We start from the raw sequence: 14,785 nt of genomic DNA, 5'->3' as shown, positions 1-14,785 counted from the left end.
TTCATGTCAGCGTATATGCGGGCAATGTGGAAGGAGTGTGGAGTGACCTACCGGTTCACAACTCCTTACCACCCCCAGACCAATGGTCTGGTGGAGAGGTTTAATAAAACCTTGAAAGGCATGATCAGAAGTCTGCCTGAAAGCCTGCGGAGGAAATGGGACGTCCTCCTACCCTGTTTACTTTTTTCCTACAGGGAAGTGCCACAGAAGGGAGTGGGCTTCAGCCCCTTCGAGCTTCTGTATGGGCACCCTGTACGTGGACCTCTTAACCTGGTGAGAGATGGATGGGAAAGAACTCCCAGAAAGCTCCCCCAGGATGTGGTGAGCTACATGCTGGCCTTCCGGAGCCAAATGGCTAAGTTGTGGAAGCAAGCTTCTGACAACTTGGAAGCCAGCCAAGCAGTGATGAAGGCGTGGTATGACCACAACGCTCACCCGGTGGAGTTGGAGCCTGGCCAGAAGGTGTGGGTGATCGAACCAGGAGAGCTTAGTGCCCTCCAGGATCGCTGGTCAGGACCCTTTGAGGTGTTGGAGAAGAAGGGTAAGGCTACCTACTTGGTGGACCTGAAGACCCCTCGTCAGCCCCTGCGGGTGCTGCATGCCAACCGCCTCAAACCCCACCACGAGAGGCCCGAAGTCATCTTGATGATGGTGACTGACTGAGGAGAGGACGTGGAAAGCGAGCCTCTCCCTGATCTGTTTGCGTCTCAGGAAAAGGATGGGTCGGTGGAGGGAGTGATTCTCTCCCCATCTCTAACTCCTGAACAGCAGGAGGACTGTCGCCAGGTCCTGGGGCAGTACTCTTCGTTGTTCTCCCTTGTCCCGGGTAGGACTCACCTGTGCGTCCATGACGTGGACACAGGAGACAGCCCACCTGTGAAGTCCAAGATCTACCGGATGTCAGACAAGGTGAAGGCCAGCATTCATAGTGAAGTCACTAAGATGCTGGAGCTAGGAGTGATTGAACCTTCTAGCAGCCCCTGGTCCAGTCCGGTGGTGTTAGTACCAAAAGCTGCACCACCGGGTGCCCAACCAGAACTGAGGTTCTGTGTGGACTACCGGGGACTGAATTCAGTGACAAAAACTGATGCTCATCCGATCCCTAGGGCGGATGAATTGATTGACCGGCTGGGAGCTGCCCAATATCTAAGTACCTTTGACCTTACTTCGGGGTACTGGCAGATCTCTTTGACTGATGGAGCAAGGGAGAGGTCAGCCTTCTCCACGCCCAATGGCCACTACCAGTTCTGTGTGATGCCCTTTGGGCTCAAGAACGCACCTGCCACGTTTCAGCGCCTGGTAAACCAGATCCTCACCGGAATGGAGAGTTTCTCTGCTGCTTATCTGGATGACATAGCCGTCTTCAGTAACAGCTGGGAGGATCACTTGCGTCACCTGCAAGCTGTTCTCCAGGCCCTGAGACAAGCTGGATTGACGATCAAGGCCAGCAAGTGCCAGATCGGGCAGGGGTCGGTAGTGTACCTTGGACACTTGGTGGGTAGGGGAACGGTGCAACCCCTCCAGGCGAAGATCGAGGCCATCATGGCCTGGGAACCCCCCAAGACACAGACTGAGGTCCGAGCATTTTTGGGCCTCACGGGATACTATCGCCGCTTCGTGAAGGGGTACGGTACCATCGTAGCCCCTCTCACGGAGCTCACGTCCAAGAAACAACCTCGACGGGTAGTCTGGACGGAGGCTTGTCAGCAAGCCTTTGAGAAATTGAAGAAAGCCATGTGCGAGGCCCCGGTCTTACGGGCCCCAGACTTTTCCAAGAAGTTCATTGTCCAGACAGATGCATCAGAACATGGCATTGGGGCAGTGTTATCGCAACTCAACGAAGAGGGTCTGGATCAACCCGTGGTCTTCCTATCCAGGAGACTACTTCCCAGGGAACAGAAGTGGAGTGCAATAGAGCGTGAAGCCTTTGCAGTGGTATGGGCTCTGAAGAAGTTGCGGCCATACCTGTTTGGCTCGCACTTCCTGGTTCAGACCGACCACAGACCCCTTCGTTGGCTGATGCAAATGAAGGGGGAGAATCCCAAGTTGTTGAGGTGGTCTATTTCCCTACAGGGGATGGACTTTCAGGTGGAACATCGGCCTGGAGTGGACCACGCCAACGCAGACGGTCTCTCAAGGTATTTCCGCCTTAGTGAGGAGAACTCCCAAGGGGTTGGGTAGCTCTCCCCACTTTCAGCTGGGGGGGACGCGTGTTAGACCTGTCAGCCCTTTGGGTGGTCCCTCCTCATCATTATTTATTTTGTCCCACTTTTGCCTCAAACCCTGTTTGAATTTTTCCTTTTTGGGAACCACCAGACTTTTTCGTGTTGCTACAGATTCAGGGAGCCATTTTAGCTACCCCTGAAACTTCTGTCTGAGGGCCTGAAGCACAAAATGGTGGCCACCTGTGACATCACCAGCATCCACTGGAACCTACCAGCACCTTCCAGAACATTCCAGGAGGTTCCAGAACTCTGTGACAGTTGGAGACCGTTTAGAATGTTGGGGAGTTAAGAGGGAGAGTTGGCAGTTGGAGCTGGCAGTTGGCACCTGACTGGTGAAGAGAGAGGAGCACAACAGTAAAGGAGGAAGGAGTGAAGCAGCAGGGGTGGAAACTTGTGCCTTGAGTGGGGTCCATAAACCCACCCTTGATACTTGTCCCTACTGATGGATCCCAGCCTATAGCCCTGTGTGGGGAGAAGACAGAAGAAAACCATCCTAAGGACCTGGACAGCAGGAACAGGCCTTAGAACCAAGAAGACAGCAAGATTCTGACCTGAGAACTGGTTTCCCTGGAGTCTGGCGTCGAGTAGCCTGAAGACCTGGAGCCCGAGGTGGAGAAGCGGCGCTGACTGAAGTAGCAGACGTCGTACCCGGAGCCGCCTGAGGTCGTGAGAGGGCGCCGACGGAGGTCGTGAGGAATACCAGAGGTCGAGGAGGAAGTGAACCGAGGTCGAGCGAGCGGCGTCATCGGAGGAGTGAAGTCCGCCCTCCGGAGTCGTCGGAGACCGAGGTAGAGGAGCACCGGAGGTCGGGAGTGAGGATCGCACTCCGGAGTCGCCCGGAACCTGTGTGGAGGAGCACCGGAGGTCGGGGGTGAGGATCGCACCCCGGAGTCGCCGGAAGTCGACATCGAGGCCAGGCCGGCTGACGTCATCGGAGCCGAGAGCGCCATCGGACCGGAGCCGCCCGAAGTCGACATCGTGAAGAGACTGCCCGACGCCGTCGAATCGGAGGTCGAGATCGAACCGAGGCCACCGACATCGGACCGGAACCGCCTGCCGGCGTCGTCAAAGAACTGACATTGTGCCGAGGCCGCCGAGACCGAACCGGAACCGCCTCACGGCGTCGACACGACTCCAGCGGCGTCGGAACATCAGAAAAGGGCAGTAAGTGGAGTAGAGGGCGCCTAAGGCCCTGTGGAGACCTGAGAGACTGCTCTAAGGGGCTAGGGAGGTGCTGAAACCCACCTGACTGTGCAAGGGGTGAACTAGGACTAACCTAGAGAGGTTGTGTGGAGAGAGAAAGCCAGGGCACTGGTATTCCCCCCTTTGATCTACCTCAGATTAGGCCTCAGCCTTGTCCCAGCCAGGGAGTAGCCCCCCCTCAAGCCTTCCACAACCCTACAAGCTGTGCCTGGGCCAAATCAGCCCTTAAGAATTGAAGTGTCATCTGATTCATGAGTGTTGCTGTATACTTTTAATTATTTATTGGGGATACTGTATTTATTGAGTTTTTATCTATTTATTGCTGCACTATATTTATAGGTCCACCGGACTTGTTGGTGTACAATATTTATTGGTACAGTATTTATTACCTCAAAGTATTTAATTGTCTGTATATATTGCACTTGTATTTATGCCCTGTTATTTATGATCAACCCTATTTATTTCAGCAAACAGCAAATATTTATTTGACCTGCTCTATTTAAGAAGTTGTATATTGTGATTGTTATTTATTTTCCCAATCAGCAACTAAGAGAAAAAGATAAAGAAATAATATTTTCATAATTTTTACGGTGTAGAGTCGTTTTTGGAACGGATGCACGCGTGGTTATTGAATGGGTATATTGTATGCTTAGCACTGCGCCTGTTTCCTGACCACTCGAGCCAAGCTACCCCATTGTGTCCGGAAGGTCCACCACCACCCTGCGGAGTGGGAGTGGGCTGTTTCCAACAGAGTGCCTGCCATCAAAGCTTTCTTGGAGGGACTTAAACGAGCAATTCCCCCAAGACACCCACCAGCACCAGTGTGGAACCTCAACTTGGTCCTCACCAGACTAATGGGTCCACCCTTCGAACCTCGCCACTCATGTGAGATTTAATTCCTCACCTGGAAAGTAGCTTTCCTAGTAGCAATCACTTCGTTAAGAAGAGTTAGTGAACTCCAGGCACTAACCATTCAAGAGCCATTCATACAGGTTCACGCAAACAGGGTCGTACTGCGTACCAACCCCAAATTCATGCCTAAAGTAATATCGCAGTTCCACATGAATCAAACTATTGAACTGCCTGTTTTCTTTCAGAATCCACAAAATGTCGCTGAAAGAATGCTCCATACACTAGATGTAACAAGGGCCCTCATGTACTATATTGACAGAACCAAAGACTTTAAAAAAACAAAACAACTTTTCGTTGCCTTTTCTCCACAACACAAAGGCAACGCCATCTCCAAAGCAGGTATAGCCAAATGGATCGTTAAATGTATTCAAATTTGCTATCAAAAGGCTAAACGCACATTAACGATTCCCCCACGAGCCCACTCAACACGTAAGTTAGGGGCATCCATGGCTTTCCTTTACAGGAAATATGTAGAGCAGCCACATGGTCCACTATACATACATTTACCAAACACTACTGTGTAGATGTACACTCAAAACAGCAGGCAGCTGTAGGACAGGCTGTTCTCAAAACTCTTTTTCAGACTGCTGCAGCTGGCACTGGTAGCCGCCGCTAATAGGAGGTACTGCTATGTATTCTATGCACAGATATGAATTCAGAAGCCCACATGCCTCGAACTGAATATGCTACTTACCAGTATGCATCTGTTCTTGGCATGTAGGGCTGCTGACATTCATATCGCCCACCCTCCTCCCCGGCGCCTGTAGCAGCTGCAGCTCTCAGAATTACTGTATAGCATGGTCATCACTTTCTGTATCTACTCCATCACTGCCACAATGGCGAAAAACAATCTGAGGATGGAGAGGATGCCCATGCGCACTGTAGTCCAGGGGAGGAGTCACCTATCTCAGGATACTTCGAAGACTCTTCCAGGACAACAACATGCAAACATCCGGACCCAACACTAGGCGGCGATCTATGCACAGATATGAATGTCAGCAGCCCTACATGCCAAGAACAGATGCATACTGGTAAGTAGCATATTCAATACAGAGCCATCTTCCCACAATGTGGCAGAATGTGGAACATTCTGTGGCACTAGTACACTAACTACTTCACGAATAGCCTGCACATTTTGGCTGGATCAGAAACACCAAGCACTACAATAAAACTAGGACTCTCAGCGAACCATGCCAGCTAAAGCAGAATTTGCCAGCTCAGCCAAGTCTGTCACAAAGTTGTCCTCTTATCACACTGACAGTACCAGTGGGTTCCCCATTGCCGATTCTGGCAGATAGATAGTAAGGCGTGAGGATTTAATCATCTCAACAGGTCACCGCCCTACATAAAGCTTAAACATCGCACACTCATCCAAAGTATACCAACACGGAAGACATTCTGACCAAAGAAACCCACCCAGGGAAGCTGCACTTGCACAGTTCAAGATGATCAATGTACCTGTACAATAAGCACTACGAATCTTCAGCGCAAGTTTCTAGAGTTGTTCAGCAGGAACCCGTGTGGATGGGTGGAAGGAACATGTCTGAAGGTCAGAGAAGGGAAGTTGATCATAAGTATTTGAGCCACCCTACTGTGGCATTAATTATAACCCAAGCATAGCAGGTAGCAAGCAAAATACCCCATAGTAGAAGAAATCACGAGTCAAGTTAACTTTTGAGTGCTCTTTGGATGAACCAGATGTGCGAGTTCATGTGTATGCAAATGTAGAGAAAAAGGAACAAAATCATGGTAAGCGCTCTTACTACAAACACTTCAGCAGCATCAGAGGAGCATGACTGAATGGGACTGAAATAGAAGTATCGAGAATTTGAATTCAATTGCTCTACTGGAGAGGATTTTAAATAAGCCAAACAATTAAAAGCTCTGCCAGGGAAAGTGAATGAGGGAGTAATGCACAACAGGACATTAAGCCAAGTAATGCAAGCACTCAGGTGCTTGTATAACTTGTGCTTGTATGCAATCCACTACAAAAACAGAAACAAAGCATCTAAAAATGCTAAAATAGCGTCCGAACCTTGTAGGAAAGATCTCCTTTTTCTTCCAAAAGTTCATCAATCTTTCGTTCATTCTGGCTCTTGTCTGTTTTTAACCCTTGGCACTGCTTTTGAGCGTCACGTAGCCGAATCAACAAGCTGTAAGAAACAGAAGAGGGAAGAGAAAGAAGGGGATAGAGGGGTGAGAAATTATCTCAAGAAATTCAGCCGGTGAAAATAACAGAAGTGTGTAGCAATATGGCTAGGGAACTTGGTGGAAAAAAAAAAAAAGGAGGTTGGGAAAAGGATTGCAAGTCATGTGAAGGTAACTTCAGGAGTTGTGTTTCCATATACTTTACAGATTAAACGAGAAAGGCACTCGTGTGTAATCCTAGTTTGGTATGTAAGAAATTATCCTTTGAAGTCAAACAATTACCGTCACAGATTGAGATTTGAAGGCTTGTTTTATTTTCTCAAGGACAAATATATCACGCATACAGCCATGAGACTAATAGCCTTGGGTGCTTCATTGCAGACAGGGGCACATTCAAACGATTTTCATTCAGCATGGAGAACTCTTACTGCACAAGTTACTACTTGTGTAACGATATATCTGTAAGAGACATTAGTTAGTGATAGATTCCTTACCATTCCTGCCCCTCTTTCTGAAGTTCTTCTGTTCCTTCTTTCCTTGGCCCAACAGGGCTCTACTCTGGGCACTATCAAAGGTTATTTTTCGGCCATCTCTGCCTTTTTAAGGCTTCCAGATCAGTCTCCTCTCTTTAAGTGCCCAGTTGTTAACCGTTTCCTTAAAGGCATTACGCACACGTTTCCTCCTGTGCCGTTCATCATGCCTCAATGGGACTTTAATCTCGTTTTGACCTATCTGATGTGCGCTCCTTTCGAGCCCCTTCATACCTGTCCTTTGTGTCTTCTTACTCTTAAGACGGCTTTGCTGGTCGCTATCACCGCTGCCAAAAGTGTGAGTGAGCTCCAGGCTCTTTCTTCCAAACCTCCTGTCCTTTCTATTCATCCGGACAAGGTGGTGTTAAGGACCCGTCCTTTTTTGCCAAAGGTGGTCACGCCCTTCCACATCGGGCAGACCATCACTTTGCCTACCTTCTTTCCGCCTCCTTCAAGGGAGGAAGAGAGGCTCCACCGTCTGGACCCAAAACGTGTGCTTGCATTCTATTTAAAGCGTACACAGTAGTTCAGGGTGGATGACCAGCTTTTTGTTGGCTACGTGGGCGCCAAAAAAGGTCGGGCGGTGCGCAAACGGACCATCACTCAGTGGGTTGTTCTGTGCATCAAAGCATGTTACTCCTTGGCTAAGAAGGAGCCTCCTGTGGGGCTGCGTGCCCATTCTATCAGGGCAACTGCAGCCACTACTGCCTTGGGACGTGGCATCCCATTGCAGGACATTTGTCAGGCAGCTACGTGGGCCTCGCTGAACATGTTTATCAAGCACTACTGCCTTGACAGTCAAGTCCGGAGGGATGGATTCTTTGGCCGTTCCGTGCTCCGTGACTTTCTGGTGTAACGTGTTCGCAGACCCACCACCGGGGTTGGTATTGCTGGGGTATCTATTCTAAGGTAAGGAATCTATCACTAACGTGTCTCTTTCAGATGCACAAGTTACTACTTGTGTTACGATATATCTGTAAGAGACATTAGTTAGTGATAGATTCCTTACCGCCCCATCCATCCTCCCCGTTCTGCGAACTGGTTACTAGGGTTAAGGTCATCTCTCTTAGGGCCCTAGTTTTCTGCACAAATGGTCAGTATTTTGCATGGCTCAGCGTTCCTGGAGCTGAAAGTCGTGTACAGAACTGACGTCAGCGCGCATGGGTGGCGCCTAAGCACTCTCCCTGGCGTCATCTCGGCACTTATGATGCCAGTGATGGACGTGGAGCCACACAACGCCACCTACTGACGTGCAAGGGTTCTGCTAAGCAAAACTTTCCGGATCCAGTCTGACGCCTGGGGATATTCTAAGGTAAGGAATCTATCACTAACGTGTCTCTTTCTGATGCTTAGCTATAGTGCCATATTGCCTTGTACATCAACATGATCCCATCTCAGGCCTTGGGAACAATTCTCACTTCATTGGTGGCTGTGGGACACACACCCATACCCATGCTTTCCATTTCACCATAGCGCCTTATTAATAAACACAATCTCTTTTAGGACCATGGGTGTTGTACCCAATTCATTGGTGGCTATGGGTAATACTTACAAGGCCACAAAGAGAATTGAAGAAAACAATCAGACCAGCCCAAAACATTCGGTTTACACTTACTTCGTCATTGGATCTGTGAGAAAATGGGGAGTATTATATGGTGTGGTTGTGCGACTTCACGGTGTAATATACTTACCAACCCCTTTAAGACCCTTAGGTTTTGTTGATCATACCTAGATAGCTATAGCTCAAGCAGCTAAGCTTACACAAAGTAACAAGTGTAAAGCATTTAAACTGCACCAACACATTTGAAGAAAATCGACAAGATACCCAAGAAATTTGATAGCAATTTATTAAAATTGACAATTTTTAGACATTTTTAGAAACCACATTGAAAAAAATCCACTGGCGGGTTCAAGAGATATAGATTTTACAAGGTATAGTAAATCACATTTCACTGAACCACAAACAAGCAGTGGAAATTCAGCAAATGTAGCAGTTTGAAACTTCTTTAGTAAAGAGTTGGCAACGGGGGTATGTGGCTGGTTAGAGTTGCTTGGGGCAACCAATTTCGTCAGGGAGCTAGTCAGGGCTCTCAGAAACAGTTACTTCCACAGACGAAGCAATCTTCAGGTAGTTCCAGGCGCTTTATCCTCGTCCAATTAACTCCTGTGGAAGTGCTTCTGATGCGGAGGGTGCGACGCAGTCGATGGGGGTCTTCCTGCAGGGACTCCTCGGTCCACGAAGGTGATAAGGGGGTCTTGGGCACATGATTTGACGTCCTACGAGTTCCTCTCAGGTTTGACCAAAGAACAGTCGCAAATTGACTACCAGTCATCTGGTGCTGCAGTCAAAGCCAAATCATTCCCCAGGCTGTAGCTTGCCTTCTGGGCAGCCGAGTTGCATTTCAACAATGCTCCCAGGTCCAGCAGACTTTGGTGCAACTTCTGAACATAAGGTCCTGGTCTCTGGTGCTGCACAATGGTAGGGAGACGCAATCTAGAGATCTGAGCTACCATCTGCCCTTAGCAGGCTTCTTCGGCTATTGTGTCACTGTGCTGTGAACAACTAGCCAGTCCGTTGATCCTTGTAGTCTTGTTGCTTTGGCTGGGCTCTGGAGAAGACTTCTCCTTGAGAATGATACATCAGACAGACTCTTCTTTGCCAGCCACCAGGTGCAGACTATCAGTTCAGTCAAGATCGGAGTTCTGGGAGCCAGGGGTGTCCTATTTATGCACACAAACTGCCCTCAGGGTAGGATGTGGTTGCTAACCAATCAGCTATCAGGTTTCCTCCCTCCAGTTGACCACTTCCTAGGAAGTGTGACATATGGCCAGGGGATGCACCATTTTGCTCACATCCAAGGTGGCAGAACGCCTCTCCTGGCATCCAGAGCCCTGTAGCTCCACCAAGGGGTGTGGCTACCCAGGGAGCTACACGTCACTGAAAAAACAGTTTGACAAGGTTTTACCTCTACTTCCAAGGTGCCAGCCTTTATGCCTAAATAATAGCCCCTCACCCAAGTGTTACCACTTGTCCTTCAAAGGTGGCGTCAGATTTCACGCTTGCATTTTGGGTCAACACCCGGGATGGCTTCCTGCAGAAGGGAGTAAACACCTCTCTAGTGCAGTCCCCTACTGTCTCCTTTCCTGGGAGTCATTAGCACTTCTCCCAAGAAGGGCAGAAAGCGGTCTCTCGTTCAAGCTCCATGTTCAACAGTTAAGGGCACAGGGGATTGAAGGCAACAAAGTGGCAACTTAGTAAAAGTTGCACATTGTAAATTGTTACATTTATTTCGACTTGAGAACCAAGTCGGGCTTAATGTAACAAGTTGTTTTTTACATTGGAGTATCAACATAGGATGCACTGTTCAGGAGTTAGCACGGCTGAGGGGTCAGCATGCAACACTGCACTCGCCAACAGGGTGAACAAGTCTTTCCACAGTAAAAATGACAGTTTGGACTTCTAGAACAGGAAAAATACAGGTTATGCCCAAGGAATAAGCAGCACCCTGCCCTTGTGCTCGGTAGGCCTGCCATAGGGGTGACTAACACATTTTTCTGGGGATGGTTGACTTTGCGATGGTTTTTAAGAGGCAAAGTTAGGCTAGCAGTTCAAAGCTGCGCTTTCAGTCTGCAATGGTGGACTGGGGGTCTCGTTTCATTCTTGCCATCCCTAGGTTGGCACAACCAGTGCTGCAATCCCTTGGAGAGGGGGGCTCCAACTTAAAGGTCCTCATTGCCATATTCTAAGTTAGGCTATGTCAACTGGGAATAGTCAATATAACCTACACGGTTGGGATCAGGGCAAAGAGGTCTGGTTAGCAGCCCAGTCAAAAAACAAAAAAAAAAAACAGCAGCAGTCGAAATACTTAGGGGGTGACCATACAAAAGAAGCATTTCTTTACAGGGGCACTAGCTGTTTCACCTACTTTGCCTCCATGCTCCCAACAACAGTGGTCTTAACAAGGAGTAGGGGGGGGGGGGGGGGGGGCTGATAATCGGCATAGACGTTCGGTGGATGAACGCCTGAACTATTTTGAGTGTGACGAAGTGTGTTAGGAGTGGAGCCACAACCGTTCCAAGGACCTTCCTCTCAACCAGTATCAAGAAAGTCGCAGAGCTACCCAGACAGCATAGAGCTTGAGGGACCACTCCTTCAAGGCTTTGAAGTGCATAGTCCGGCCTTCCATGGGGACATTCCGGACACACCAGGAGAAACTGTCAAAAAATCTTCGACAAAAGGTCAATCAAAAAGTGACCTGCAGTAGCTCTTCTCCAGATCTGTGTTGACTGCCAGTGAAAGAATAGAACTGATGTCAGCATGCTGGGGTGGAACCTAAAAGGGCATCGCATAAGTGTCACTTCCAAAATGGGCGACTCAGCAACTAGGTGGAGCCAAACCCCCACCTACTGGCGCGCAGGGGTACCACTCAAGAAAAACTTTGAATCCAGTCTGATGCCTGGGGATAATTCTAAAGTAAGAGATCAGAGGTTAGCAGTCTCTATCAGACGTTGAGTCCTTTGGGTGCTAGCTGATGTAGAGTTTTGCTTCATGGTCCTGTATAGCCCTCAGGTTTATCAACATGAAGTCCCTGCAAGCCTTAGCGTCATGGCACAACCCTATGCAAATTTGGTGAGGTCCCGTCACAGACATTTGTATGTGACCATCCCTACGGGGCTTAAACCCTGTCATTTTGGGGAGTGACATCCCTCTCACAAAAAAAAAGAAAAACAAAAAAATGATTTCAATAATGGGCTCAACAAGAAAACATGTAGCTCTGGATCCATGTTTGTAGGCTCAGAAAGAAAAGAAATGTCAGCACGCGGGAGTGGTATGTATATAGGCCCCACACGTCATTTCTGGAACATTCCTGTGTCAATGTGGGGCCATGCAGCATCACCTAGCGGCTCGCTGAGGTACTGTTGAAAATGTTGCTCGTCAAGTATTAAGCCTGGCAAATATTCAATAGATGAAGACTATGCAGCTAGAAGTTTTTCAGAAAACACATTTTGATCAAGCGCTAATGAACATATTCACAAATAATATTTGTAGGCAAGTGCCCCTTTATCTCTATTTAACAAAATAGGGAGTGACGAGGTAGGGTCCAAAAAGGACACTAGAGGTGGATACGTCCTTCTCTTGCAATTTATCAAACAATGGGATCCACTCTCAGGAGGTACAAACAAGCATTTACAATGCAACGTTCGGCATTGTTAAAGTTAGAGCTATTGGCATTGCTCATGACAATGCAGTTTCTTTAAATGTTTTACAAACAAAAACAAACAAAAATAATGTCATGAGCAATGCCAATAGCTCTAACTTTACCAATGCCGAGACCATTGCATTGTAAATGCTTACAACTGCCACACGCCAACAGACTCGTGGATTACAAGAGGAGCTCCGTCATAGAACCGCGGCCAGTGTTGCCAGATGCCCCCGTGAAGCCTTTGCCCTGCTAATGTGCCAGACTTAGCACTTTATACGTAATGTTAGTAGCTCCGTATCTGCCCCGCTGCATGAGCACAAGGCCCCTTTCAAACCAGATAAAAGTATGGGGAGGGGGCTTAGAAATGGCGTGCCAGTCTCCCCGTGGCACAATACAGCGAACCCACCACTCTCTGTGATTACAGCAGATTATGGCCGGCGCACAGCAGTCCGTTAGGGCAGTTCACGCCTGTCGCAGCTCAGGGGCGAGAGGAGGGGCTATATCCTTCCCTTTACATGATTGGAGTGTGCATTCTGGCATTGCGTAATGTCAGCGGTATGTTTGGCGCTACAAAAACAGTCAATACATTCATACATGAACAGATGTTATTAACAAAAATAAACGAGGATTTGGTTTCTGTAGACTGTAGGGGGGGCATGAGGAGACCAGGGGTTGAAAGTGATCACCTTTAACTGCCCCCTCCCCCCACCACTCACAAGCAGGAACAGAGAACCCCTGTCCGAGCGTTCCCTGCGCGCAGCGCTGTAGCCGGGCCCTTACCTCCATGAACAGGGGCCATCAGTGCAGAGCGGATTGTGCTTCATGGCAGGCGCAAGGAGAGGGGGTGCGTCGGTCTCCGTTGAGGCTGCAGCCCCGGTCTCCGGCCTCATCCACCACCGCTGCCGCCCGCAATGCAACCACCTCCGCTAGGACTTGGTGCAGCTTGCAGTCTGTCCCCTTCTGGACTGTCCTCTGTTACTCTCTACCATTCACCCCCCATTGCTTTCCGTGGCTGGCAATTTTTCATCTTAAAAGACATCTGTGCTTATGCCCCCTCTCCCACATATCAAGCTCAAACTCCTCGAGGGGGATGGGGTGAGGCAGCGCCCGTCCAACTAAAACGTCCTGTGCGGGATCCCTCCCTGCAGATCCCGGAGAGACCTGCCAGTTCGAGAGGAAATCTGCCTGCAGAGCCGGGAGGAGGCGATTCTCCAAAAGCAGTTAATTGGTGTTTATTCGCTGCTGAAAGCATCGACTCTCCAAGAAGCTGCCTGCATGTTCACCGACGCCGTTGTAAATAGGCTGTCACCAATGTGTTTCCTTAGCAGTCCCCTCCCACCCCTCATCCATCATTACCACCAATCATCTCATGCCACCCTGTCCCACTCAGAGACTTACGGGGGGGGGGGCGCAAAACAGGACAGAGAACGGCAAAAACCAGCATGGCTTATAAACATTCAACGCCACACCCCATCTGGGTAAAACAGGTTTCACATTGAAAATGTGGCATGGGTCGTTTCCTTGTTGTTTTATAGGGCGGTATTTTTGTGGTAACCATGGAAACACCACGGGAGCCCAAGCTGCATGAGACACACGGGTGAAACCTGTAATGAGAACATTCTAGTCTCTTTCAGGCACTCCGACGTAAAGCAATAATGCATTCAAGAAATAAGCTAAGTGATAAAGGTACAACTTCCCGCCTTAAACTCGCCTCCCCTCCCCCTTTACGATACACACGCATTAAATGTGAAACAAGTTCCCCATGTCTAGGTTTGTGCACAAACAGGGGTAAGCTTCTGTCAGTAAACGTCTGCTCGGTCTGACAGCTATCAATGACCCAACGCAACAACAAGTAAAGATCTGTTGAATCGACCACGTTAACAAGACGGAAACTTCTGTTGAAGGATGCTACGTACCTTGTGTCTGCCAGACCTTGACATATGTACTTTAGAATGTACCACAGACTGAATGGGAGAAAGGCGGCACAGCCTGGCCACTGAAACTGCAACTACTTTGTGGGAGCTGTACATCAGCCAGCACTGAAACGAAATCCTGACTCCACCCTCAGGGGAGGGCTCAGAAAAAAAAGTGGTCCTCGCCTGGCATCTCCCCACCACTGCATGTCACTTCCTTCCAAAGCTGTGATTAAGCACTGAAGGGAGGGTGGGTGTAACCACTGCTGATGTAATGCGTTGCCACTCGTTCACCCCTCCCCAGTAAAGTAAGACGTGGAGGAACTGTAAACCGTTTTAATTTAATTTCTGAAAACTAGAAATACTGCCTGGAGCCTACGACGCTTTTGTGATTAGTATGTTTTATTGTTGTTTTTTTACTATTTGCCGCCGTCGCCTGGTTCGAGTTCTTCCTGTTCTTGGCAGTAAGAAAACACGCTCTCTTATAACCGTGGCGAGATTAAGAGCAGGTCAGAGATGCGGGAGAGGCAAGCACACCACCGCCTTTCACCGAGGCAGAGCAGAAATGCCTCGGAGAAACGCAGCGTCCTTTTCGGATTCGGGGGCGTGTTTTGCTGTTGTCTCCTCCTTGAGACTTCTCGCAAAAAACA

The 14,785-nt window shown here is 48.9% G+C and overlaps 1 protein-coding gene and 1 non-coding gene across 12 annotated transcripts in view; both read right to left on the bottom strand.

The window, feature by feature from the left end:
* Positions 1-14,785, bottom strand: part of NUMA1 (nuclear mitotic apparatus protein 1) — a 734,824-nt gene that overhangs the window by 501,681 nt on the left and 218,358 nt on the right. For 10 of the 11 annotated variants that reach the window (XM_085623424.1, XM_085623417.1, XM_085623420.1 and 7 more), the window contains exon 11: positions 6,376-6,493. In XM_085623424.1, the coding sequence (XP_085479550.1) occupies positions 6,376-6,493 (118 nt within the window). Of the gene's footprint in view, positions 1-6,375; positions 6,494-13,002; positions 13,187-14,785 lie in introns of those variants that run through there. The other variant, XM_085623426.1, reaches the window with a different exon arrangement.
* LOC146806096 (small nucleolar RNA SNORD22) lies at positions 5,553-5,672 on the bottom strand. The gene has a single exon (XR_014968369.1). It is a non-coding gene; the product is annotated as a small nucleolar RNA SNORD22 (small nucleolar RNA).

Source organism: Triturus cristatus, chromosome 8, assembly GCF_964204655.1.
Source record: "Triturus cristatus chromosome 8, aTriCri1.1, whole genome shotgun sequence".
Lineage (NCBI taxonomy): Eukaryota > Metazoa > Chordata > Amphibia > Caudata > Salamandridae > Triturus > Triturus cristatus.
The sequence above is the reverse complement of the archived record's forward strand: the minus strand, read 5'-3'. Positions and strand labels throughout refer to the sequence as shown.